At 40.1% G+C, this 27,232-nt stretch overlaps 1 protein-coding gene across 3 annotated transcripts in view; it reads left to right on the forward strand.

The window, feature by feature from the left end:
- abl1 (c-abl oncogene 1, non-receptor tyrosine kinase) overlaps positions 1–27,232 on the forward strand; it is a 130,758-nt gene that overhangs the window by 50,877 nt on the left and 52,649 nt on the right. Inside the window, exon 1 of one of the 3 annotated variants that reach the window (XM_052036799.1) lies at positions 5,133–5,663. The exons of the other annotated variants lie outside the window; for them this stretch is intronic. Coding sequence (XP_051892759.1) covers positions 5,579–5,663 — 85 coding nt within the window. The 5' untranslated portion in view covers positions 5,133–5,578. Of the gene's footprint in view, positions 1–5,132; positions 5,664–27,232 lie in introns of those variants that run through there. 3 annotated transcript variants of the gene reach the window in all.

Consider the following 27,232-nt stretch of genomic DNA (forward strand, 5'->3'; position numbering starts at 1 on the left):
TTTCACTGCACCTATGCATACATGTACTTGTGCATATGACAATAAACTCGACTTTGACTGTATTTCTTTCTTTCCTTGCAAACTAGACACACACAGATACAATGGCATCCAAGAGCTGTTGCAGCTATGGTCAGTTTAGGAGCTTCCTGTTGAGGCTCAGTGTGAGGCATAACTGCACGGTAAAATGTTGGGAGAAACACAATCAATTTAAGAAAGAGATATAAAATTTACAATATAATGTGTTTAAACAATAGCTGCAACTTCCTTGATTTTTTTGTGGTACAATAAGTTGTTTTGAAGGATACTGGTAATTTTAAGTCATCTTTACCCAAAATTACCACTGTTAAATTCCAATATTTCCACCTGACATCAGCCTGTTTGCTGTTGAAATTCTCACCCATGCTTTTGTTACCACTAAATTTGACTATTCCAATGCATTCCTGGCCAACTTCTCACTTCTTTCAAATTCTGCAGTCCATGTCCTATTCACCTAGTAACCTGGTAATTGCTGACCCCCAGCTGGCTCCCAGTTAAGCATAGCCTAGATTTGAAAATTCTCACCCTTTTGTTTTTCAGATTCTTCCATGCCCTCACTGCTCCTCTTGTTGGTAATCAACTTCAGCCCAACAGGCTTTTTGAGATTTCTACACTCCTCCAGTTTTGAAGTCCTCAGCATTTTTAATTGTTCTACCATTGACAGTCCTATGTTTAGTTGTCAAGGCCCCAGTTTAGGAATTCTCTCCCCAAATCTCTCCAATTACCTTGATCGTCATTTAATTTAAACTCTGTGCTTCTCTCATCAGTTTGTATTGTTACATCATGAAATTGAGCCTTAAGGAGCAAAAATCTGCTAGGTTCTCTACCTTGACATCAGTGACTCATGAAACACAGTGTGAAATTTTCTGTTGAATAATCCAAGAGAGGATCTAGTGCTAAAGGTGCATGCTGAGAGTTATTACCTAGTTATTGTCCACACCGTGGTAATAAGTGGATAGCTTTTTAAAAGCTGTTTTCTCATGTCAGTGTTTGTGATTAGTGACCAAATGTTGTTTCAAGTGAAATAAAGTGGTAATTGAACAGAATGGCCTATATTCCATGGAGATATTCTCATTGAATTGTACAAAATTCTTGAAGACCTTGACATGGCAGATGCTGAGAGATTGTTTCTACTGCCTGGAGAGTCTTGAACTTAGGTTAATATTTATAAAGGATTGGTAATTAAAAAAGTTGAGATGAAAAATTTCTTCAGTCAATCGTTGCTCAGCAAATGAGTTTGTTTCAAGAAGGTGATTCACATCTACCTTCTTTGGGCAAATGAGTTTTGGAAATAAATAACCCGTGGCACATATCAGACAAGCAAATTTGTGATGTACAATGAGTAAAATGTGTATAAATATTGGCAGGAGTTCTTGTTTTGAAAGTCGCTCCTTTGCATACTTGGATATTGGCTATGGTTGGAAAATGAGCCCTTGCATTGTCACCTTCAGAAAGGCCTGAAGCTCCGTTTAGATGTAAAATACTTCCAAGCAGTCATTTCAGGATGTTTTAATATAGAATGAATGGGCAGTGGAAGCAGATTCAGTTGGAATGCTCAGAAGGGGAATATTTTGTGGAAATACTTTTCAGGACTCTGTGAAAAGCAGTGGGGAGTGGGACTTGCAAGAGAGCTCCATCAAGGAGCTGGTAGAGGCTTGATGGGCCAAGTGCCACCCCCCGCATCCATGGTATATTATTTTGCATAAAGATCTGAAGTGAAGATTGGTCTAATCTTCTAAGATTGACCGTTACCATAGAACATAGAACAGTGCAGTACAATATGGGCCCTTCAGCCCACAATGTTGTGCCAATCCATATAAAAGCCTACTCAATTTAACCCTTCCATCCTACACAGCCCATAACTCTCCATTTTTCTTACTTCCATGTGCCTATCCAAGAGTCTTTTAAATGACCTTGTTGTCTCAGCCTCTACCACCACTCTGTGTATATAAAAAAAACCTACCTCTGACATCTCCCCTAAACATTCCCCCTCTAACCTTAAACTGATGTCCTCTGATATTGGCCTTTGCTGCCCTGGGAAAAGGTGCTGGTTGTCCACTCTATCTATGCCCCTCATAATCTTATACACCTCTATCAAATCGCCTCTTATCCTACGTCGCTCCAAAGAGAAAAGCCCTAGCTCGCTCAACCTTTCCTCATAAGACATGTTCTCTAATCCAGGCAGCATCCTGGTAAATCTCCTCTGCACCCTCTCTAAAGCTTCCACATCCTTCTTATAATGAGGTGACCAGAACTGAACATAGTACACTAAGTGTGGTTTAACCAGAGCTTTATAGAGCTGCGACATTACTTCGTGGCTCTTGAACTCAATCACCCAACTAATAAAGGCCAGCACACCATACACCTTCTTACCACACAACTTGACAGGGTGGTTAACTTTGAGGGATCTATGGACTTGGACCCCAAGATCCCTCTGTTCTTCCACACTGCTAAGAATCCTGCCATTCACCTTGTACTCCACCTTCAAGTTCGTTCTTCCAAAGTGTATCACTTCACACCTTTCCGGATTGAACTCCATCTGCCACTTCTCCGCCCAGCTCTGCATCCTGTCTGTATCCCGTTGTAATCTACGGTAACCTTCTACACTATCCACAACACATCCAACCTTTGCGTCATCTGCAAACTTACTAACCTATCCCTCCACTTCCTCATCACAAAGGGCAGGGATCCCAGAGCAGATGCCTGTAGAACACTATTAGTTGCTGACCTCCAGGCAGAATACTCTCTATCTACTACCCTCTGCCTTCTGTGGGCAAGCCAATTCTGAATCCACGCAGCCAAGTCTCCATGCCTCATAATTTTCTGGATGAGTCTGCCATGGGGAGCCATGTCAAACACTTTACTGAAGTCCATATACACCACATCCACTGCTCTACCTTCATCTATCTGTTTTGTTACCTCAAAAAACTCAATTAGGCTCGTGAGGCATGACGTGCCCCTCACAAAACCATGCTGACTATCCCTCATAAGACTATGCTTCTCCAAATGCTCATAAATCCTGTCCCTAAGAATCCTCTTCAAATGCTTGCTGGGTCTCTAATTTCCAGGATTATCCCTATTACCTTTCTTGAAGGGAACAACATTTGTCATCCTCCAATCCTTGCTCCTTCATGGGTAGAATAGTCTCAAGAACTTAAAGAATCTAAGCCAAATATGAAGTGTTGGAATTCAATTAAAAGAGAAATGGAAAGAGGTGAAGGCCCTGAAAGGTAATGGAGGTATTTAACAGAATTATTCTAAAATGAGGGAATTAAGTTGATAGACTGGAGAAGCTGGGTTGTTCTCCCTGGATCAGAAAAGATTAAGAGGAGCTCTGATTATATAAAATCATTAAGAGTCTTTTCAAAAGATAACATTTTTGAACCTTCAGGTAATCCAGGAATATGAGGATAGTATGGGAAAAGAGTGAAGTGGAAAAGCTTAGGATGGACTGGGCTCGAGCTTTACTCCACTTCCAATTGCGATCTTGTGCAATTGAACAATTAGCTCCCATTTTTAAGTTTCACGTTCTTTATTTTTGTCAATATAAATTCCTTTTCAGTTACAGTGGAAAAAATGCAAAAGGAATTATTTTTTTATTTCACTTTCAAGATTTAAAAACAGCTGTGCACTGGATGTAGCACAAGCTCATGGTCCCAAAAACATCTTGGCTGTGGTGTTCTTGGCTCTTGTTTCAAAACTAAGTTTGCCTCAGCATAGATGCAATTCTCTGCCAATGTGGAAAAATTGTCAGGGTGCGTTTGGCTATAAAAGAGCAGCGTGTTACTGCCAAAGTCCACCTTTGACATGGTGGTAGTAGGTTCCTGTTTGGATTGCTGCAATCTTTGAAGTCACTTTTCAAAAGAGTTCCAACAATAGTGTACAAACTGATATATTTCCATCTTCCATCACTTTGATGAATGAGAGTAGATTGATGGGACGTTAATTTACCAGATTGGGTTTGCCCTGTGTTTTGTGGTGGAGCGTACTGAGAATTTTCCACATAAGTAGACTATTCTAGATGTACCAGAATAACTTAGCCGGAAGTAAATCGAGTCTTGGGAAAAGACTGGCATGGCACATGGACAAAAGCAAATTAGGTGAAGATTGGTGTCTGATGATGATCACCACCTGAAATAGACTTTTAATTTAGCACTACTGAGTGAAGATGCTTGCAGTTATTTTAGTCTTGTCTGCTGGAGTTCACCATCATTGAAGATGAGAATGTTCATTGAAACTCCTATGTATTGTTTAATTGTCCATTGAATTCTTAATAATAATGGTAGGTCTGCAGAGTTTTCATTTTATTAGTTAGCCATGAAGTTAATTAAATGATGTCCATTGAGAGTTGCTATCACCATAAATTGCATTTATGGTCTCGTATTGTGACATAACCTGGTTGATACCTGCATGTCTTTCCACACATTGAATGAGGGTTGGTTCTGTAGCTTGATGGTAATGCTGGAGTGAAGGACATACTGCTAAGGTGCATAATAAAGAAATCAAGAACCTCGATAGATTAATGAAAGGGATCTATTTCCCTTGGCAGAGAGGTAAACATCCGGGGTGGTGGTGGGGAGAACATAGATCTAAAATAATTGGTAGAAGGAATAGAGAGAAGATGAGGGGGAAAAAGTTTCACCCAGAGAACGGTAGGTGTCTGGAACTCACTGCCTGAGAGGGAGGAAGGACAGAAACTCCCACCACATTTCAAAAAATATACTTGGATGGGCTAGAAAGGTGGGATTAGATTGAATTAAATAGCCTAGATAGAATGGGGTGAACATGTTCCTGAGTATACACTTTCTCTGATACTATTGAATCTGTTTCTCCCACCTTATCAGTTAATGCTTTCTGATCCTAATATCTCGCTGGTCAAGAGGAATTGTCCTCGTGCTAACTGTTGAGGTTTTGGGGTCGATGTAGGGCGTTGATAATTAGCCTTTTTTGTACAACTTTAAGTAGCAAGTATAAGTGTAGTGTTCGTGTTCCGTGTTTACTTCCTCCCGCACGTAATTTGCCAGCAAGTTGAGACCAGAAACCCAATAGTGATGTGGCCAGGCTTCGACTGGCTTTTATTAAAGCCAGTGTGGGTGGCTCCAGTCTGCTGATGTCACCGATGGAAGCCAGGCAAGAGCATCAAAGGCCTTCATTGTTGGTTGTGGAGCATAAGCAAGTCTCCCGGTGCTGGGGGTGTGTATGCGTGGGGTGGGCAGCAAGCTCGTATGTCGTGCACAGTCTCTCCACCGCTTCGAAAAACTAATTCGCCACAAGAACATTTAAGTAGGATTTGAAATACTGCTGCAAGAAAAAAAAGAATGGGTGCGGCGTGTGTTCGCTAAGTTTCAGACCCGGCTGGAAAAAAACTTAAATCAGTTGTTACCCCCCCCCCCCCCCCCCCCCCCCCCCCCGCAGTTTCTGGATTAGAAGCAGGCAATCCTGAGGGGGATTTGAAATTGGAATTTTTTTTTACCGAACTTGTGGGACTTTTTAAAAAGGAAAAGGGGACGAAAGAAAAATTACTCGAATTGAAGTTTAACAAATGAAAATGCTGGAGATTTGTCGTAAGCTGGTGGGGTGTAAATCAAGGAAGACTCTCTCTGCTTCATCCAGCTGCTACTTGGAAGGTAAGGTTTTAAGTGCCATAGGAAATCGGTAAGTCAAGTGAGTGAGGCCCTGAAGTAAATTCCTGAGTTCTGGAAAAAAAATCCTTTGCAGAGGCCTCTGCTCTCGTGTGGCTGAGGAGGGGGAGAGAAAGATAGCAGTTTGCGTCAGCACAGACGTAAACAGCAGAATTTTGGAAGACATTTTGCTCCTTGCCGCCGGAATAGCATTCTGTTATTCGTGTTTTTACTTCTGTCCTCCGGACTTTTAGGGGACTTTCCTGAAAGAAATGGTTGCAAGGTTCTGCACAGCATCGCATTAAGCCCCATGCACTTACTTGTAGTTTATTTGTTAACTTTTAAGATGTGAGTTTTCTTAACTGTCAGAAGTTTTACTGAAAAATGTGTACCACAGAAAAATACGTTTAATTATTCGGAGAAGTGTGCAATTCTTTAAACACGTCTTTGCTGCAATTAGTCCCTTTTGAATCTTATTTTCTTCGTATTTGCTTGCTGTGCATGATCAAAGTTTAACAATCAGGACTGTTTAGGGAACAGTTAAAATATTCCGTAATTTTTGGTTATCATTTCCTTTGAAAATTCGAATAAATGTTGGAGTTACAAAATGGGAGGTTTTTGACTTGACATTATTTAAATAAGCAAGAGTCCATAACAAGGAAGGAATTTGTTGGAGGGAGCAGATCAGAAATTAGATTTCGTCTTGATCGTTAATGCTACATTTGAAAGTTAATGTATCTTTAGTTTACCATTGAAATTATTGGCAAAATCTTGGTTTAGATAGCCTGGTGGTTTCAGTCTTCCAGAATGAATGTTGTTGCCTGCCATTGTTCTTAGAAAAGAATCTGAAAGAAGATTATGAGCAATTAAACTATAAAACAGCTCCCAGCAATGCTCTTAATTACGAAGGCATGCTGTTTGGTGAGCTGAGGAGAATTACACCAAGCAAAACATTGTATTGTTCTTGTAACATTGGAATTGTGTGTAACCAGGCCTGTGCATTTAAAGTTGTAATTACTTTAAGTAGCACATCCTAAGATCTGTTTAAACATTTCATTCCTCGAGCATATTTTGATTGCATTTTAAGTTTTTGTATTTTCATTGTACTGTCTTTCCTTGCTAAATACAGGAATACAATTAGAATATTACCAACACTTCCGTGTTATCAACATGTTTAAGTGTTTGATCTATTAAAAATACTTATGTGAAGTATTTTAATAGATATTTTTAACAACACTTCGTGTGTTAAAATTGCTCTATAAATGCCATTTGCTGCAGCAACATGCGTGTGAAGTGCTAGTTGCGGAATTTTAACTTTCCCAAATATGTCCAATTTTATTGACTATTATAATTGATTTATTTTGAGAACAGTAAAGCTATTTAGTGATTAATGAAATATAGTTATAAATGTGATTTGGAGGATGTGCTACCAATCATGGCAATCTCAATTACCACCTCCCTAACAAAAGAAACTAATGTACTTTTCAAAGTAATGACTGAATATTATTCATTCCATTTGTGATATTTGGCTGCTTTGAGGGTAAATTAAGTTGCTTCTCTGGGTACTTTCAATCATGATGAAAAGCTTGCTAATGCCAGAATTTATCTGAATCTCTTTGGGCAAATAGATGGATAATAATCACAATCATTTTGTTTAATAAGGTTTGAAATGTATTGCTTTATACATTCATTCTGAAGTGGTTGACCACAGAGACATTAAGATGTAAGATTTTAAAGTGGAGACATTCAAGAAATGAGTTGAACATTGTTCTGAAAATACCAATTAAATCTGCAGTATGAGTGGTGAAAGAATTGGTTTTCAAACTTGATAGTCTGGGGGGAGGTTCTTTTTTGATGTTATATTGGAGAAACTCAGTCCCAGTTCTTTGGTGTCAATTGCCTGAAGGAAAATTGTCACATGATTGACATTTTATGAGCAGCAATAGAAATAATTTCAATAATGAGAAATATTCTGAATCAGCTAATCTTGGGAACTCTTAGCGGCTCTAATGTTGATGTTACCAGGACTGGAGGGCTTGAATTATGGGGAGGAATTGGCTGGTCTGGGGCTTATTTCCCTGGAGCGTAGGAGGCTGACCTTGTAGAGATGTATAAAATGATGAGGGGTGTAGATAGGGTAAATGATCACTTTTTCCCAGCATAGGGGAGTCTAAAGCTAAAAATAGAGGGCATAGTTTTGTGAGAGGGGAAAGATTTAAAGGGGACCTGAGGGGCAAGTTTTTCATGTAGTAATGGGTATGTGGAGCTGACTGCCAGAGGTGGTGTTAGAGGTGAGTACAGTTACAATATTTAAAAGTCATTTGGACAGGTACATGGATGGGAAAGGTTTGGAGGGATATGGGCCAAATGCAGGCAAATAGGACGAGCTCAGGTAGACAACTTGGGCAGCATGGATGAATTTGGCCAAAGGCCTTATATTTTGAAAAATGATGATGCAAAATAGTATTTTTATAGACCACACATTTTGTGTATTGGATTTGGCCTGAAACCCAGCTGAGCATCGTATGCAAGCACATACCTTGCAAATATTTTTTGTGCACAATTGTCATCCTTTTCTGAGTCCTGAATAGGTTCACTTAATGAAATTGGTGAAAAGTGCTTCCTCTATCTCATCGTGGGCCTGAGAAAAAGTGACCTGAGCTTAATAAGTGGGGTTGGTTGAGTCAAAGTTTGATACTGAGCCTTGCAGGTGTTGACAATGCCTGGGGTGCGTGGGGAAATATATTGGCCAATGTATAATTTAAAATTACAGCATAGGAGGAGGCTGTGTGGGGCACTAAATCTATTCTAGCCTAATCTTTCTTCCACATGGACATACCAAGATACTGCAGTGCTCTACTTATGTGGAAAAATGTCTCTAAGCAACTTAGAGATGAAAGGAATTTATACTAAGTAGTAACAAGAAAATCGGAAAGGGTAAAAAGAATTGTAGTCAAAGACATGCTGTAAGCTTGAAGTTCGTGAGAGGGAGAATCAAAGAGCATTTTGCAGGGATTTCAAGGCGTTCCCAAGTGCAAGACATCTGATGAAATTCAGAGCTAAGATGGAGATATTAATAATTCAAGTGCAAGATGGGAAGAATTAAGAAACAGCCACTAAGAGTAAAACATTTAACAAGCATCAGCTAGTGGGTTTCTCTTACAGTGCATTAATTGCTGTACAAGTTAATTCGGTATTGTTCTGTACCAATACTGCTCCAAAGCTAATTTGTTTATGTAGTATTTGTTAATGTAAGAGCATTTTCTCAGACACTGAGAGCATTCAGTCCTCAGGTTCTACAGTATCACTATTCATCATTTACGTGAACAAGTATATGAATAATGGCACCGCAGATAATTTAGAGTTCTGTCAGTACTGTTGGTGAAATGGCAATCCAGGTTATGTGCTTGAACAGAAAAAGGGTATGAACGCTCAATGTTCTGACATAGAATAGTAGTGCATCCAAATCTAGGTCCCCAATATTGTGGGTCATCTAGTGCCATCCAAGTGATGATGCCTAGATTTTCAGTAACAGCTTGCATTTGTACATCTTAGAGTTAAACATCCATGGTACTTCAGTGAAGAGCTTTAAGACAAAATTGCACTAGGCTGCATGAAGTATTAGAAATGGTCAAAGTGCTAGATTTTAAGTAGTGTCTTTGAAGAGGCAGAGAGGCTTAGGGTGAGAACTCCTGATATTGAGTGCTTGGCATTTGAAGGCTTGTTCCCAAATGTCTAGTTAAATTTCAGTTTTCTTATGGAGCGGTTATAAATACATTCATATTTATTGACTAGAAGCTATGAGAAATCTGAAAATGCAAGGCGAAATATTGTCTTGACAGTTGTCAGAATAAACTTATTTGTAATGATAAATGTGTGCTAATAGCTATTAAAAGGGATGTTAAAACCCATCATCTGTTTTAAACTGGTTAGTTGTGCTTTGGTGGTATTTTGTTTGAGATATTCAACTTCGATGAAAGTAGTTCTGAGACAATCTCTCACCAGCTTGGGCCTACATTCTGTTTCTATTCTGTTAATTTTGCCTCTATATATAATTCTCTTTCCTCTGAGTCAGAGTTCCAGTTGAAGCCTCACTTTAGAGGCACTTCAGTGCAGTACTAATGGAGTGCTGCACTGTCAAATGTGCCATATCTCAGATGGGACAATAAACTGAGGCCTGTCTGTTCTCTTTTTAAAGATGCTAAAAATTCTTTGACATGCTTTCGAAGGGGAGATAAACCCTTCATCTTGCGTAATATCTATCCTGCAATCAAGATGATAAAAGGTGATTATTTGGTTAATGTCCTGTATTATGTGAGATCTTGTGTCTAAATTGGAAGCCACATTTTCTCCAAAGCACAGAATGGCTGTAGATTGCAAATTGTACTTCATTTACTTGTAAAAATGCTCTGGAATAACTTGCAACATGATATTTTCTAGATCACTGACCAAAATTGAATTGCATGGACAATGAGTTCTAACAACAGTCATTGCTTGTATTTGCACATGAAAGTATCTTTTTTACACAGTGATTGATATCTAGAATGTGCTGCCAGAGGATGTGGAGGAATCTGATACAATTACTCCATTTAAGAGACATTTAGATACACAAATATCAAGGCAGAGAAGGATACAGTTCTGACGTGGGCAAATGGGATTCGTGGAGGTGGGCAAAAAGGTTGGCATGGACATGGTGGGCCAAAGGGCCCATTTCTGTGTTCTATGACTTTGACTCTAGTTCCAGTTTCTTCCTTAGTCATTTTTGGGATCTGGGCACCGTTGGCAGGGCTAGCATTGATTACCCATCCTTAATTGATGTTGAAAAGGTGATAGATAGTGAGCCTCTGCAACCCCTCTGGTGAAGATACTTCCCTAAGCTGTTGGATAAGATTCCAGGATTTAGAACTAGTTGTGATGAAGGACTGGTGATATATTTCATTTATACATCATATTTATACATGTACATCAATCAGGATGATGTGCAACTTGGAGAGGGACATGCGAGCGTGGTAGTGTTCCCATGTGCCTGCTGACCTTGTCCTGCTTTGGCTTGGGTTTGGTAAGTGCTGTTGGGCAAGTGCAGTGCAATTTGCATTTAGTGCACTCTGCAGCCTCTCTGCACTAGTGGTAGAGGAAATGAACATTTAGAGTAGTTGATAAGATTCTTATCAAACAGCTGCTTTGACCTGGATGATGCTGAGCTTTCTGAGAGCAATTCTATCACATTCCTGACTAATGCCTTGTAGGTTGCAGAAAGGATTTGGTGTGTAAGGAGGTGGGCCATTAGCTGCAGAGATTTTGGGTTCATTCACTTCACTTTAAATCTGTTGTTCTGTGGCCAGCATTTTCCTCTTGCTCCTCCTCAGCCTTCCTCTGCACTTTTGGGATTTTCTGCTCTGCATCATAAAGTAGAAAATAATCAATTCCCGCAGTTGCTCACCTTGATGATCAAAAGCCTGTACTTTACCCTAACAGAGCATAAAATGTATTGTTTTCTTGGAGCTTCTGCTAACATCTAGTTTCAAGTAGTATTGTTTTGAGTGCCTGTGCCTACCTGGCCTCTTAGCTGCAGATAGTCTGGAGGCTCTAGCAACCTGAGAAAACATTAAGCCCGCAGCAAATGAAATTCTTGTTTTTCTTCCTAGCTGATCTTTGGACTTCCACTCAAGTCTCTGATTGAAATTGCATGTCCAGCATGCAGCCTCTTGCAAGTTAGTGTGGTCATCTTTGATGCTGCTGTAACTGTAGAACTTCGCAACAAAACATTGTGGGGGGAAATAATGAAATATATTCTGAAGAATGCTCATTGGCATGCATGCAATAGATGGATGGTTATGGAAAGAATAACTGGGTTCAGTTGTCCAGATACTCTCATCACTCTGGCCAGAGGAGGAGCTTGGAGCCAAAAATTACAGTAATGAGAGATTGTAAGGTGGATTTAAAGCAATGAAAAAAAACAAAATAATGAAGTAACTTGAAAAAAAACCATAGGAGTTTTTCAGTGGTAAACTATATATTGTTTGGAATAACCTCATTAATGAAGCAGTGTATAAATAAAGCAGATATATTAGAGTGTGTTCTTTACCACTGCAGCTTTCATTCTTCCATCCAACCTTCCGATCAGTTCCCTCTGTCTTGGTTTGCCATAGATTATTTCCTCCAAAAGAAAAGACTGAAGTGTATGAAACATTTTCTTTAACTTTGCTCATTTGAAAGTACTTTTGTCAAGTCAAAAGGCACAAGGATCATGTCCCACTGTGCAACCTATGTGTGCATTCGAAGGAAATCCCTGGTATTAAGGGAGTACTGCATCCTTTAAGATGTTCACACTCAAATGTCATATAAACCATTATTCCATTTGCCCACCCAAGTAAATGCTAAAGATCCTATAACACCAGGACTGTCCTGACAGTTCATCCCTCAGTCAATGGCATTTCCTGCATTGCATATTAACGTGGACTTTTTTGTTCTTTGCTCCTCTACCATCTTTCTGTGCATCTCAAATCTAATTGGTTTTGGTTCTGCTGAGAAATCAAACTATAAAATGTTAACTCTGTTCCTCTTTCTGCCAATGCTCTTTACTGTCTTTTAAGCATTTCGTTTTTATTTCATTTTAATTGGTTAATCATTTCACTGCTGCTTTTTTTTTAAGGATGTTGTCATGTACAAAATATCACTGCACACTATGAAGTGTTTCTGGATACATTGAGGGGTGTGTTGAGAGACTGCCAAAATGCTGTCTTGCTTTTGTTGCTGTCACAGATTTCTTCCTTTTTGATAATTTTTAGAGATGATCTGCAGAACTGGAAATGATTTTGTGGGGAAGTCCTTTGTACCAGAACCACAGTGCTCGCATGGTTTAAAATTTGAAATCAATACTCATCACAAAACATTGAAGTCTGAGGAATTTTAATCGCCATTGTTTCCACCCTGATATGGTGGAGACGTAGAATCAAAGTTACAGCACAGAAAGTGGCAATTTGGCAATGCTGACTCTTTATTAGAGCTCTCATTAATCCCAGTTCCTGCTCCTTCCCTGTAGCCCTGAAAATATTTCTAGCAGACATTTATTGAGTCCTACTTTTATTGAATCTGTTTCGACTCTTTCCGATTACCCATTCTAGATAACACAGACTTGTTTTCTTTTAAAAACAAAGTACTTGTGTCACCTCTGATCATATGTTAATCATAAATTTATGCCTTCTGGTTATCGACCCTTTTGATTCAAACTTTTTGTGAAGTGGTGTGTTCTAAGTTGCAGGTAAAGGTGGAGCATTGTACAATAGTAGATCGTGCATACAGCAAGTACTGTTTTTCAAAATGTGCACTATATATACTATCAGTGACTAAATTTTGCTCTGGTAGTTTGTGGTGCACCAGAAAGTCAGTCAAGGATATTTCTGGTGTTTTGCAGAAGTCTCTTTAAATTTTGCTAATGTTGCTCCACCTTTTGAAAATTCAGTTAACTAAGCAATTATTATTGAGAAAGGGAATCTTTGTGCACTATTGCAAATTTATGGAAGACATGCTTAATATTTGAATTGTGCTTTACATCTAAATACAATTCACATGCATTTGAATTCCTTTGTTTTAAATAATTGAATTGCTAACTGAATGGCAGACTTCCAGTTCACTTCATTTCTTATTGAGATGCTGGTTTTTCAGTTTGAATCTCATTCATCTAGGTTTGTCTTTCCAGGAAATATATATCCTGGTAAACTACAATTTAATGTTAGTTAAAGACCTTGGGATAGGAGATGGATGTGTTATGTGATATCCAAGTCTTGACACTTCAAGCATCAATGGCAGATTTGTCACCCTCCTAAATCTTTGATTTATCAATTTCATTTCTGATGTTTGGAGCACTTTTCACAAATTTTAGAAAATTATTGTTTAATTTTCTTGTGTATGATCTGTCTTCATGGTTCCAATGCAGCTAGTCACATGCCCCAAAACAAGTAGCCCATAAATACAAGCAGAAGTTAGTTCAATTTGTGCTTTTGGAGCTGATTAGAAGGCAGCACTTGACAGTTTTTACAGCTTTATTCAGGGGGGGCAGGGGGTGGCTCGAATTACAGGTTTGCAAACAAAGGAGTTGCAAGACAAATGGCATTCAGCACAACCGTTCTATGTTTAATTTTTATACTCTGCATGAAGCAACTCCCACTGTGCCTTGTCTAAGATGAAGATATGAAGTTTCAAAGTTTCTCGTAAGAAATGAGAACAGGAATAGGCTGTCCGGCCCTTCGAGCCTGCTCTGTTGTTCATCAAAATAATGACTGACCTTGGCACTTCCTTCCAGCACCATGTCCATATCCCTTGATTCCCTTAATGCTCAGAAATCTATTCATTTCTGTTTTAAATGAACAGAATATGAGTTTCCACAGCTGTCCAGGGTAGAGAATTCCAAAGGTTCAGCACCCTCTAAAAAAGAAATTTCTTCTTGTCTCAATCCTAAATGCCTTACCCATCATTCTCAAACTGCGTCCCCTGATCCTAGACTCTCAGTTGATGGAAACATCCTCCCTGCATCTTGTCTGTGGAACTCTTAAGAATTTTAAGCTTTGGTGAAATCTCTTTTATTCTTATCTCTAAAGAAGACATTTCATTCTCTCCCCCCTCATATAGCAAATCCCCCATCCCTGATGGGTGATTTTGTTGTAAGTGTATCCTTTCTAAGGCAGGTATAGGCAACCCCCACAGCTGTTTGGGTAATGGAAATTCGTCTTTAAAGAATTCACAAATCTCTCTCCAGAAGTTTGAGATAGAGAATAAACTTCATTCTCACAGAATTTGTGTGGGGAAAATAAGTAAAACCAACTTTTTTTTTTCAATTCTCATTTCTTGATGAACATGCAGATTACCTACTGAATATGGGAAGGCCTGGATAGAGAGGATGTTTCCGGTAGTGGGAAAGTCTAGGACCAGAGGGCACCGCCTCAGAATAAAAGGATCTCCCTTTAGAACAGAGATGAGGAGGAATTTCTTTAGCCAGAGGGTGGTCAACCTGTGAAATTCATTGCCACAGATGGCTGTGGAGGCCATATCATTGAGTATATTTAAAGTGGAGGTTGATGGCTATCTTTATTGGTCACATGTGCATCGAAACACACAGTGAAATGCGTCTTTTGTGTACAGTGTCCTGGGGGCAGCCCACAAGTGTCACCATGCTTCCAGCGCCAACATACGCATTTGGAATGTGAGAGGAAACCCGAGCACCCGGAGGAAACCCATGCAGACGCGGGGAGAACGTACAAACTCCTTACAGACAGAAGCCGGATTTGAACCCGGGTTGCTGGCACTGTAAAGCGTTATGCTAACCGCTACACTACCGTGCCTGCCCAATTTACTAATTCTTGATTAGTAAGGGCGTCAAAGGTTACGGGGAGAAGGCAGGAGAATACAGTTGAGAGGGAATAATAAATCAGCCAGGGTCGAATGGCAAAGCGGACTCAACAGGCTGAAAGGAGCAGAATTAGGCCAATGTCTTATGGTGTTATGACACAGCTTTGCAGTATGGACTATTTTATACAAATGTAAACCCCCCCCCCCCCCCCCCCCCCCCAGTTTTCTTTCCTTGACTATTTCTAAGATTTACCCATTTGATTCCAATTCTGCATTTTATGTCATGCCAAGATCATTTCAATCCACTGTACCAATTTTCTCACTTGTTACTCATTGCTAACCACCACTTTCTACCTATCCTTCCTAAATGTCAAATACCCTGGAATATTTAATTCCTTGTTTTGGTCACTCTGGAGCCAAGCTTTCGTAATGGCAATAAGGTCATAACCTATTTGCTTCTGTTTGTGCTATTAATTCATTAATGCTTTTATCTTGGGAAGATTCAGCTACCATACCTTGAACTTTGTCCTTTTAACGTTTTTCTGTACTTTAACCTCCTTCGTTACTTGACTTTTTTTCTGCTTATTTAATTCACCGACAACTTTACCCTATTCTTTTTTGTTTCTCTTTCCTGAATTCTTTGAGATTCCCATAGCCTCACTAATCTGGACCACTGATCCCTCCTGCAATGATGCAAGTTCTAGCCCTGCTGTGGTGCAACTCTCCAATTTGTACAAGTCCCACTTGCCCCAGAAATGGATCCAATGTCTCAATTCTGAAACTCTCTCCTGCACTATCCCTTCTGCTGTGTATTCATCTGCTCTCTCCTCTGAGCATGTGGCACTGGGAATAATTCTGCGATTACAACCTCCTTATTTCTTGCTTTTTAGCCTCTTCCCTCACTCCCTAAACTCTGCCTGCAGGATCTCATCCCCTTTTCCACCTATTTCTTTTGACTGACCAGGACCTCCAGATGTTCACCCTGCCCTTTTAAGATATTCTACAACTTTTCGGTGATGTTCTTGACCCGAGCTCTAGAGAGGCAACTTTGCATTCTGGAGATACAGCCAAGGCCACAGAATGCCAGTTTGTCCCCTGACTATTAAATCCCTGATTGCTCTAGCCCTTTCACTCCTCTTCCTCCCCTCCTATGCAGTTGAACCAGTTGCAATGCCACACTGCTGGCTCTGAGTGCACTCTGTTGAGGAACTATTGCTCCCCAACATTATCTAGAAAGGAAAATCTGTTGGAGAGTGACTCAGGTTTCCTGGACTACTTGCGTGCTCCTTCTAGCTTCTCCCCAAACCACTATTTATTTTATAACTTGTATCAATATTCAACCTGTGCTTTGATTTCCCTTTTTAAAACTAATGAATCAATCTTTCATGTCCTTCCATCTTGCAATAGTATTGCATTTCTCATCAATTTTGGGGAGCAGTTGGAAGTTCATAGAATTATCACTACCTTTTGGTAATGTTGTTCCCTTGGTTTCGCACAGCATTAGTGTCTAGATATGGACAGATTTCTCTGACACTGTCAATAATGAAGGAAACTTGCAGAAAATACCTTTTAATGTGGAAAAACAAGTCTTGACAATTTACTGCCATGACAGAAGAAAATAGTCAACAAGATGTGAAGGTAGCTATTTGAATTCTGGGATTAAGAATGAGACAGGAAGGTTAGCCTCCTGTACTTGAGCACTTGTCCTATAAATTATGGCTGCACATTAATTCAGTGGATGTTCAAAAAGCATTTCCAAATGTGTGACTATAAATCCACTAGTATCTGCAAGATAATTGACGGTCTGACAAATTGTAGCTGAGCCTGATTTTGAGTACATCTGTTAACTTGCAAAGTACCTGTCCATTGTATCTCTGGTCAGGAGCAGAGGTCCCAAGCCATTTTGCCTGATGTCATTTATGGCTTTGCTGGAATGACAGCAAAGCCATAAATGACATAAATTTTCCTATCCTGCATTTCAGATGCAGAATAGGATAATGTTGTGAATAGTTAAGTGTACTTAACGTTGCATTCAGCTTCTCGATGACATGTTATTAGAATTCAGTTGTGTGATGGAGTAGATGGTCATAGCTCCAGTGGTATTTGATATCTGACTATGTAAAGCTATTCCATACCAAGTCAATCTTTAAAAATATGTTGCATTTAGAAAAAAAAATGCTCTTATGTCACAAATGGTATGTTAGTGTTGAGACACATTGGAAAAGTATAACAAGCACTCTTCTGAAGCCTTCCATCTAAAGTTTGATATGGCTAATGCTCATTATCAGGCATAGAAGGATATCAAGTTTCTGACTGCCGACAGCACAAAAGGGATACCTTAAACTTTCATCTTTAAAAACAATGAAGGATTGTGAGCAAAGTTGAGGGAAGAAGCACACAGTTGATAAACATTGCTTTGATAAATATAAATTGAAAATGTTGGAAACACTCAGGTGGTTAAACCACATATTAAGAGTTCCTTTCTCGGTCTGTTATCTCTTGTCAGAACAGTCATGGACTTGGAGTATTAACATAGAACACTACAGCACAGTACAGGCCCTTCAGCCCACAATGCTGTGCTGACATTTTATCCTGCTCTAAGATCTATCTAACCCTTCATTAAGTGTTCTGTAGAGCTGCTGTCAGAACTATTGAGTCCTGCCACTGTTTTCAGTTTGTAATTCCACTTTCCAGCATTTGCATTATTTTACTTCTGTGTTGCTTAAGTTTTGCATAGAAACAGCCAATCATAATTAATTAACATTGGCATATTTGTCGAGGGTCTTGTGTTCACAGAATCCAGAGTTTACAGTGGGTGAGTAAAAGATGTGTTGGAATGAGAATAATCAGGAGGCAGATGGGACTTTATTGTGGGGAGGTGAGTGGAGGGCTAAATCAAATGTGAGTAGGTATATTTTTTTGTAGGGCCTAAGAAATTCTTTGTTCTACCAAAGAAAGGATTCACTTAGATTTGAGGTCTTTCCCAGTCAGAGCTCAATAAGATTGGCCTGTACCAACTGGAGTTAAGAAGATGGCCTTACTGAAATGTATAACATTCTTGGGACTGGCTGAGACTGCTTTCTTGGGTTGAAGAGTCCAGAAGGTGGTGTTATTTTCTTGGGAAGGGGTCAATCATTTAAGACCAATCAGGCAAAATTTCTTGAATCAGGATTGTAAATCTTTTGCAAACTCCATCACAGAGGACTGTAAATGCTTAGTCATTGAGTTTATTCAAAAACTGCCCTGGATAGATTTTTAGATACTGAAGTAATCCATGGATACAGGGATCAATCATTTTGGACTCCCAAATTTGTGACCAGTCATGCTCTTACTGAATGGTTCAAGGGATGTATTGACGACTTCTATTTCTTATGAGAGGTTTGCAGCAAAAATATGTTAAAGTCACCATAATAATAAAAAAATTATTCCCAGCCCCTTCACAGTGGTCTTGTCAAAAAGAATTGGGGATTGAGATGGATAAGAGGAGATGGCAATAAATTTGTTCAAAGAGTAGGTTTTAAGCTGTCTCTTGCAGGAGGAAAGGCAGAGAGGTTTGGGGAGGAAACCTGAAGGAACAGCTGCTTGATGGTAGAGTGATGAGAAGCCTAGAATTGGAGTAGATGTTACTTGAGTTATTTTTCATGCTTGGATGTTACTTGGGTTAGTTTCATGCTAAGCCTGAAAGCTTTCAGTCAAATTTTGTACTACTGTCATTCTTTTCCATGATTCCTTTCTCATTTGCAACTCACATGGAGTTCAGTCAGCAATCTGTCAATTAGATGCAAAAAAAATTTTAGGACTTTGACCAACTCTTGAGGAAAAAGAGAATTAAGATTCTCTCATGGGAGGCCTGCACAGGAAAGCTTCTGATCAAGTGATTCATTACATTTTTCATTCCCTTAGCCCATGTTTAACTTGCACATGTGCAAGTAAAAGGAGCAATTTGAAGAACTACCTTTAAGAAATTTACCTGCAGGATCACCGCAGCATATTGCTGGCCTCATTGTTCAACTAGCTTACAGCCAGTTGCTATCTGTAGTCCCAAGAGAAAATGAGATGAAGACTATTTCATAAGCTGTCTCTCTGCTTTAATACCACTGGATCCACTTATCCTTTTGGCAGGAACCTAAATCCAATTTTTGATTTAATCTCTTAATTCATTTGGCAAGTTTAAGGAACCAAAATTTGGTGGCAAAGATAACAGCGGCTAGCTTTGAGCCCTTATGTGTGGAACTGCAAAGTATAGAGCTTCTATAGAGCTGGGTAAGATGAAAATTGTAATGAGGAAGAGTAAAACTATGCCAAATTCTTGATTATTAGCTGAGGCATTTAAAAATATTGCAAACAATTTAAAAAAAAAGAGAAAACTTTTTGTTTTTCAGATCCAATTTTTCTAGCTTTAAAACTTGGATGATAGATTCCCAAAATTATAATTTTAACTGGGGAGAGGACTTCCTTTAAATATAACTGTTGAGGTGGAATACTTTTAAGATTGTATTTGCAGGTTGGATGTAGTTCTAATTGAATGTGAAGTGAAAGACGAATTTGACTTCCCAACAGTACCTCATTCCTCCATAGTTCCAGGAAGGTAGTTTATTGACTGTACCATCCAGTCAGTATTCTGGGGTTTGTGCTTGAAAGGACTGATTTTTGTCCCAAATTTCTAAACACTGCCCAGTACTGTTGTGAAAGCAAAAAATGCTGGAAGAATGCATTAGAACAGATAGCAACTCTGCTGAGAGAAACAGAATTAATACTTTAGTCCAATGACCTTCCTTTTCTGTTTGCTTGACATGAATTCCTCTTGTGTCCCCAAAGGAATGATATTTTTCATCATTGTATGCTGTTTCATGTGACTTGGTTGGGTACATTATGTTGTCCCTTGTACTTGTAATGACACAGATGGGGGGCCATTCAGCCCAATGTGCTCATGTCAGCTGCCACTGTGCAATCACATTGGTCTCATTTCACCCCCTCCTTATTTCCCTGTACCCTGACAATGTATTTTCTTTTACACATGCCCATCAACTGCCTTTTGATTATTTAACATTAACTTACACTAAGGAGTAACTCTCAGTAACCAATTAACCTACCATCATGGCACTTACCAGCTGCAACACTGCCACCCAGGGACCCATGTCCAATCCTGATATCTGGTGTTATCTGTGCTGAATTTGTACATTCCTTGATTGCATTGGTTTTGTTCATGTTCTCCAATTTCTTCCCAGATCTGAAGGACTTGCTGGTAGGTAAATTGGCAGCTGAAATTACCTTAGACACAGTACTCCAGATGTAGCCTCACCAAGGCCCTTTACAACTGAAGTAAGACAAATTTACTTGAGTCAAATCCCCTGACAAAAAGGGCAAAGTATCATTTGCTTTCTTAATTGCCATTTGCACCTGCATGATGGCTATCAGTAAAATGGCCAGAGACTCTCAGATGACTTTGGAACATCACCATTTATTTAAAAAAAACTTTCTACAGAAGACCTATAATTTCCTGGATAGCCCAGGAAATTATAGGCCAGTGAGTCTTACCTCAGTGGTTGGTAAGCTGATAAAGATCCTGAGAGGCAGGATTTATGAACATTTGGAGAGGTATAATATGATTAAGAATAGTCAGCATGGCTTTGTCAAGGGCAGGTCCTGTCTTACGAGCCTGACTGAATTTTTTGAGGATGTGACTAAGCACATCGATGAAGGGAGAGCAGTAGATGTAGTGTATATGGATTTCAGCAAGGCGTTTGATAAGGTACCCCATGCGAGGCTTATGGAGAAGGTGAGGAGACATGGGATCCAAGGGGACATTGCTGTGTGGATCCAGAACTGGCTGGCCCACAGAAGGCAAAGAGTGGTTGTTGAAGGGTAGTATTCTGAGTGGAGGTTGGTGACCAGTGGTGTACCTCGGGGATCTGTACTGGGACCCTTGCTATTTGTGATTTTTATAAAGGACCTGGATGAGGAAGTGGAGGGGTGGGTTAGTAAGTTTGCGGATGACACGAAGGTTGGGGGTGTTGTGGATAGTTTGGAGGGCTGTCAGACGTTACAGAGGGACATAGCTAGGATGCAGAGTTGGGCTGAGAAGTGGCAGATGCAGTTCAACCCAGATAAGTGTGAATTGGTTCATTTTGGTAGGTCAAATATGTTGGCGGAATATAGTATTAATAGTAGCACTCTTGGCAGTGTGGAGGATCAGAGGGATCTTGGGGTCCGAGTCCATAGGACTCTCAAAGTGGCTGCGCAGGTTGACTCTGTGGTTAAGAAGGCATATGGTGTATTGTTCTTCATCAATCGGGGAATTGAATTTAGGAGCCGAGAGGTATTGTTGCAGCTATATAGGTCCCTGGTCAGACCCCACTTGGAATATTGTGCTCAGTTCTGGTCGCCTCACTACAGGAAAGATGTGGAAGCCATAGAGAGGGTGCAGAGGAGATTTACAAGGATGCTGCCTGGAATGCGGAGCATGCCTTATGAAAGCAGGTTGAGGAAATGTGGCCTTTTCTCCTTGGAGAGATGGAGGATGAGGGGGGACCTGATAGAGGTGTACAAGATGATGAGAGGTATTGATAAGGTAGATAGTCAGAGGCTTTTCCCCAGGGCTGAATTGGTGGCCACAAGAGGACAAGGGTTTAAGGTGCTGGGGAGTAGATATAGAGGAGGTGTCAGGGGTAAGCTTTTTACTCAGAGTGGTGAGTGCGTGGAATGGGCTGCCGGAAACGGTGGTGGAGGCGGATACGATAGGGTCTTTCAAGAGACTGTTAGATAGGTACATGGAGCTGAGTAAAATAGAGGGCTGTGGGTAAGCCTAGTAATTTCTAGGGTAGGGACATGTTCGGCACAGCTTTGTGGGCCGAAGGGCCTGAATTGTGCTGTAGTTTTTCTATGTTTCTGTGTAAGTGGATCTTCCATTTTTTTCACATTGTACTCCTCCTGCCACTTTGTTGTCTACTCACTTAACTTGTCCATTGAAATAGCTTTATCTTTATCACTTCTCGTGTTACTATTCTTAAACAAGTTTGGATGTGTTTCATTTGGCCCCTTCATTGATATTTATAACACTATTCTGCATTCTGTTATTGTTTTCCTTTGTACTACCTCAATGCATTGTTGTAATGAAATCTATATGGATGGCATGCAAAACAAAGTTTCTCACTGTACCACGATACATATGACAATAATAAACCAATTTATTACTGATGTAGAAAGTGAGTACTTGCTCTGTAAATATTTTGTATACAAGGAAATAATTGGCAGTCTTTTGACAAAAATTAATATGAGCCCACTGGAATAGTCACATCAACCATTTCCATGGTTGTAATGGTGGCTTGGGTGGTATTGCACACACACTTTGCTATAAGCCCCTTTGAGCTGCCATTTTGAGAACAAATGCTGCTGCTCCACGGTAAAAAGCAGCTGCTGGGAATTCTTTACGTCTGTCTTTGCAGAATAGTCTTCGGGAGATTCAGCCTACTGAGCCAAGGTGTAAAAACTCCCTTGGTAAGAGAACTCATCCTAAAAGCTCGCAGCTGGTTTGTGCACACACACCATATGTTCTTTGCATGTTATCATGTGTCCTGAGTTGACTGTTGTTGGAGTTCTGGGAAGTTCTGCTTTCTTGCACTCCCTACGCATGGTGTGTATGTACACACACACACACACAAAATATATATGTTTCTATGTTATAGAAATGTGTAATTTAATGTATGTACCCAAGATAATATCATGACATCCTGTGACCACATGCAGCACCAGCTCCCGCCGTTGTCTGTAAGGAGTTTGTATGTTCTCCTCGTGTCTGTGTGGGTTTCCTCCCACATTCTAAAGACGTCCGGGTTAGGAAGTTGTGGGCATGCTATGTTGGCGCAGGAAGTGTGGCGACGCTCGCGGGCTGCCTCAGAACACTCTACGCAAAAGATGCATTTCACTGCGTTTCGATGTACATGTGACCAATAAACATATCTCTTATCTATTTACTTAACTGTATACAAATCATCACAAAAAACAGGGAGAATGGCCCTGCTGCTTGGATAGGTTCTTGGAATCTTTTGTATTCCTTACTGTACAGATAAGTTTAACAAATCATTTGAGAGACAATACTTCAAACAATACAGTATTTCTTCAGTACTGTACAATCTAAATTGTGTACCAAAAGTTCAATGACGGGGCTTCAATCTATATTATTTTGACACTGAGCTAAAGGAGCGTGAACACAATTGATACTTGATATGTGAATTGGAATCTGATATCCTATCCAGTGAACTATATTTTGGGAAATGTCATAGTAGTTAATTATTTACATACATCCTGAATCCTAGGCAGGATGATTCCTACAATGCAGAAGCGCAATTTTGAGATCTGATCCCAGAAACATTGATGTTAAGCGTGACATATTCCAAAGTAAATGTTTGGGATACTTCATATGCCCGGTAGTTGTTTGCAACTTGAAAGAAAAATGTTAATAGTAACTTTTGTCCATGTATGGCAGAAAATCCCAGTAGATGGATGTTTTGGAAAAAGTAACAAGCTGAAGTGGAAAACACTTCCCAAGCAGAAGTGATTTAAACAGTGTGGAAAGTATTTCCAACAGAGGTTTTGAGTGTGGTGCATTCAGAGGCTTCCAACTTCAGAAAAGCCACTTTGCTTTCCAATATGCAAATTGTGTTGGTTTCATTCTTGATGTGAGTAGTCTTGCTTTAGTTTGGATGATGCTGAAACTGAGAGACTGAATTCAGATCTCCTTTTACTGTGCAAAATCATAATACTTCTGATCTGACTGAGGCACAAGAGGACAAAGAGTGAGAAGCAAAGAATATGGTCACATTCCATAAGCCTCTGAATATTGGTAAGGAGTTACAGGACCAAATCTGCATGGAAGTTAGATATGTGGAAGAAAGGTAAGTTGGCAGTGGGAAAAGAGCAGGGGAATGGGACTAACTGGAGTACTCTTCAGCGAGCTGACATGGACTCCATGGGCTAAATTTGACCCTATAACTTGACTGTGGGAAGGGATAGCAATGATTATTAGATGGTTTTAGCTTCAGTTATTACAAATTGACTGTTTAACAAGGCAGGGAAAAAGCTGACTGGGTAAGGACATAATAGGTTTCTCCAGCAAGACAATTTTGAAGTTTTCAAGGAACAATGGGTAAAATTATGGAATATATAGTTCTCTGAAACTTTTTTTAAATTAAGGTCTCATAAAACATCAGCTGAGATCCCATGATATTTTGAAGAAAACAAGGAAAATCTTCCATGGTGTCCTGTCCAATATTTTAACTGAAGTTAACGTCACTATCATCTTGCTATTAGTAGGAGCTTATTGTATGAAAATTTGTTGCCACCTTTTCTGGATTACTAGTGACTGCACTTAAAGAATACTTCATGATTGTAAAGGCTTTGGTATTGTAAAGGTTGTGAAAGTGCATCTTTATATGAATTATTTCCACTGATTAGTAAGACATAAATGCAGGAGCAAAAATGTGAGACTATTTTAAATATAAAGGAGGAAACTTGTGCCCAAGTGTGGAATTCTCAAACACAAAACTTTTTCGGGTTGAAAAGGAAACAATTGCTCAAAAAGGCAGGTTCAGGTGATGTAGATAGGTACTTGGCAGAGAAAAACATACCAGCACACTTTTGACTATTCAAATTATTCCTTTTAGCCTTGATACAAACTAAAATCTGTGAATGAATGCCTAAGTTTTCCACTGTAAGGAGGCTTTTTTCTTTTAATGCTTTTCACATTTCCATGTGCCCAAAAGAGCCTTTTACTACCGACTCTCTCATTAAAATTTTAGCATTTGGGTTTTGATGAGATAAGTATTTATGAGAAAATTTGGGTAGGTGATGGCCATAACAATAATCCTCAGTAACCAAACAGTAATTACAGGCCCTCCCCAGGTTAATGATGCCTGACCTGCTACAGCCTGTATATACAAACGAGCGTTTGGGAGACCATGGGATGGATTTGCTGGCTGCTGCAGGCATCTTTCGCCGCCTGGCAACTTGGTTTGCAGCTGCATTTCCAATTTGCAAACTGTCTGGATTGCGAACAGTTCACAGGGACAGAACCCTGCTGTAACCAGGGGAGGACTTCCCTTGCAGAATAATATGGGGAAAGATCAATACTTAAGCTTTAGACTGAAGTAAGATTTTCCAACTTAAATTTTTTTAAGGGGAGCAAGTTCAGGGTATAGAAGCATGCTAGGGAAGTAGTAGTCCATTTTCAGCATTTTTTTTAAAAAAACTGTCTATCTTTGATCTTCAAAAAGGGAGAATTTGAATTCCTCTTTTGTAAATTGAATGTGAGGGATTGTTGTATTGAACGACTGCAACCAACAGGCAGCAACTTGGTATCCCTCAATTTCCATAGACTGGGGAACCAACCTCCGCACTCACCCACAAAGAAATGTTGTTTGATGCGAGGAGCTACTTCACGTGAAGCAAGAAGGTGGCTCTGGCCTCTGGAAGCCTCCATCAGTACAACAGAGTATTTTCCACACTCCAAACCCAAGCTCAAAGGCTGACTCCCCCTAAAATTAAAAGGGGGTGAACTGTATGCTTGAGAGTGATAAATTTTGGTTACTCTCTTTGAATGAGTAGGAGTCTAGCAGCTGTGAATAGTAATAAGAACACCTGAACAGCTGTGGGCCATTTAGTTCCTCAAACCACTTCTTGTTGACCTTTTGAACTATCTCCATATCCCTGTATCAGATATCCCTCAAAACCTTTGGATGCAAAAGTACGTCAGCTTCAGTTTTAACATTACATTTGGCCCAAAATTAATTTGTAATTGCGGGGAAGAATGTTGCAGATGCCTGTCCCTTGTTTTTCATAACAGCTCATGAAAGTACTTTTTGTATGTTTTGGAGCTGTAAAGAAGTTATTTTCCTCCTTGTATATTAATCTTGTACATGCTGTTGTTTTCCTTTGGTGCTAAATTATATTGTATTCCTTGTGTTTTAATTTAAATGTTCAAGTGCAAAATACTGGAGCAAAATCTAACTCCATTCCAGAATGCATTTCAACATCAAAACAAGACTTTACAGAGACTGGAGCAAAAAATTAAACTGGAAGAACTCTGGGTCAAGCAGCATCTGTGGAAGCAAAGGGGTGGTCAACATTTCAGGTTGAGACCTGCATTGGGCCTGAGAGTGTCGAGGAAGGATTGGCAGTATATGGAAGTAAAAGGGAGGGGTGAGAGAGTTTGGAAGGGGATAGGTGAGGGGGATGATGGGCAGGTTGGAGGAGGTGCACGCTCATCTCTGCTTCCTCTGGAAAGGGCTTTCTAGGTCCCTGGATGGTAGTGAAAGAGGAAGTGTAGGGTAAGTGTTGCACCTCCTTTGTTTGCAGAGGAAAGTACCAGAGGACAGGGAGATGTGGTGGGAAAGGATGAGCAGTCAGGGAGTTACGGATAGAGTGGCCCCTGCAGCAAGAGACCTTACCACTAGCTTCTGTGTCCACACATCCAACATATTTTTCACCACTTCTGCCAGCTCCAACAAGACTCCTCCACCAGCCATGTCTCTGTGCTTCTGCCACCTTCCCGCCCCCCCACTTCCTGATTTCCGCAGGGACCACCCCGTGATTCCCTGGTTCCCTCATCGCTTCCCACCATTTCTCCCCCCCCCCCCCCCCCCCCCCCCCCCCCAGTAGGAGGTACAACACTTGTCTCTGCACTCCTCCCTCACCACCATCCAGGGAAGTAAACAGCCACTCCAGGTAAGGCAGAAATTCACATGCACCTCCTTCAACCTGGTCTGTCACGTTTATTGCTTGGGATGTGGCCTCTACGTTGGTGAGACCAAGTGTGGAATAGGCCAACATTTTGCAGAGCACCTGCACTCTGTCTGCAACAGCCATCTTGAACTTGTGGTTGTATGTCACTTTGACTTGCCTTTGTGATTTCCACATAGATCTGTCTGTCCTCTGCCTTCTCCACTGCCACGGTGAGGCTAAATTCAAAATAGAAGAACAACATCTTGTATTCTGCTTGGGTAGCCTACAGTCCAGAGTATGAATATTAAATTTTCCTTTTTCTCTGTTCCTTTGCCACTCCTAAAAGTTTCTCTTCCTTTGTTCACTTTTTCTATCCCTTATCACCCACATATCTACCTAAGTGGGTTTCTTCTCCCTTGGTTCATCTTTCCTATCCCCCTTCCCTTACCTGATTCCATCATCCCTCCCTTGTCTGGTTCCACCTATCATCTACCAGCGTGTCTCTACTTTTT

The sequence above is a fragment of the Pristis pectinata genome, chromosome 23, assembly GCF_009764475.1.
Source record: "Pristis pectinata isolate sPriPec2 chromosome 23, sPriPec2.1.pri, whole genome shotgun sequence".
NCBI lineage: Eukaryota > Metazoa > Chordata > Chondrichthyes > Rhinopristiformes > Pristidae > Pristis > Pristis pectinata.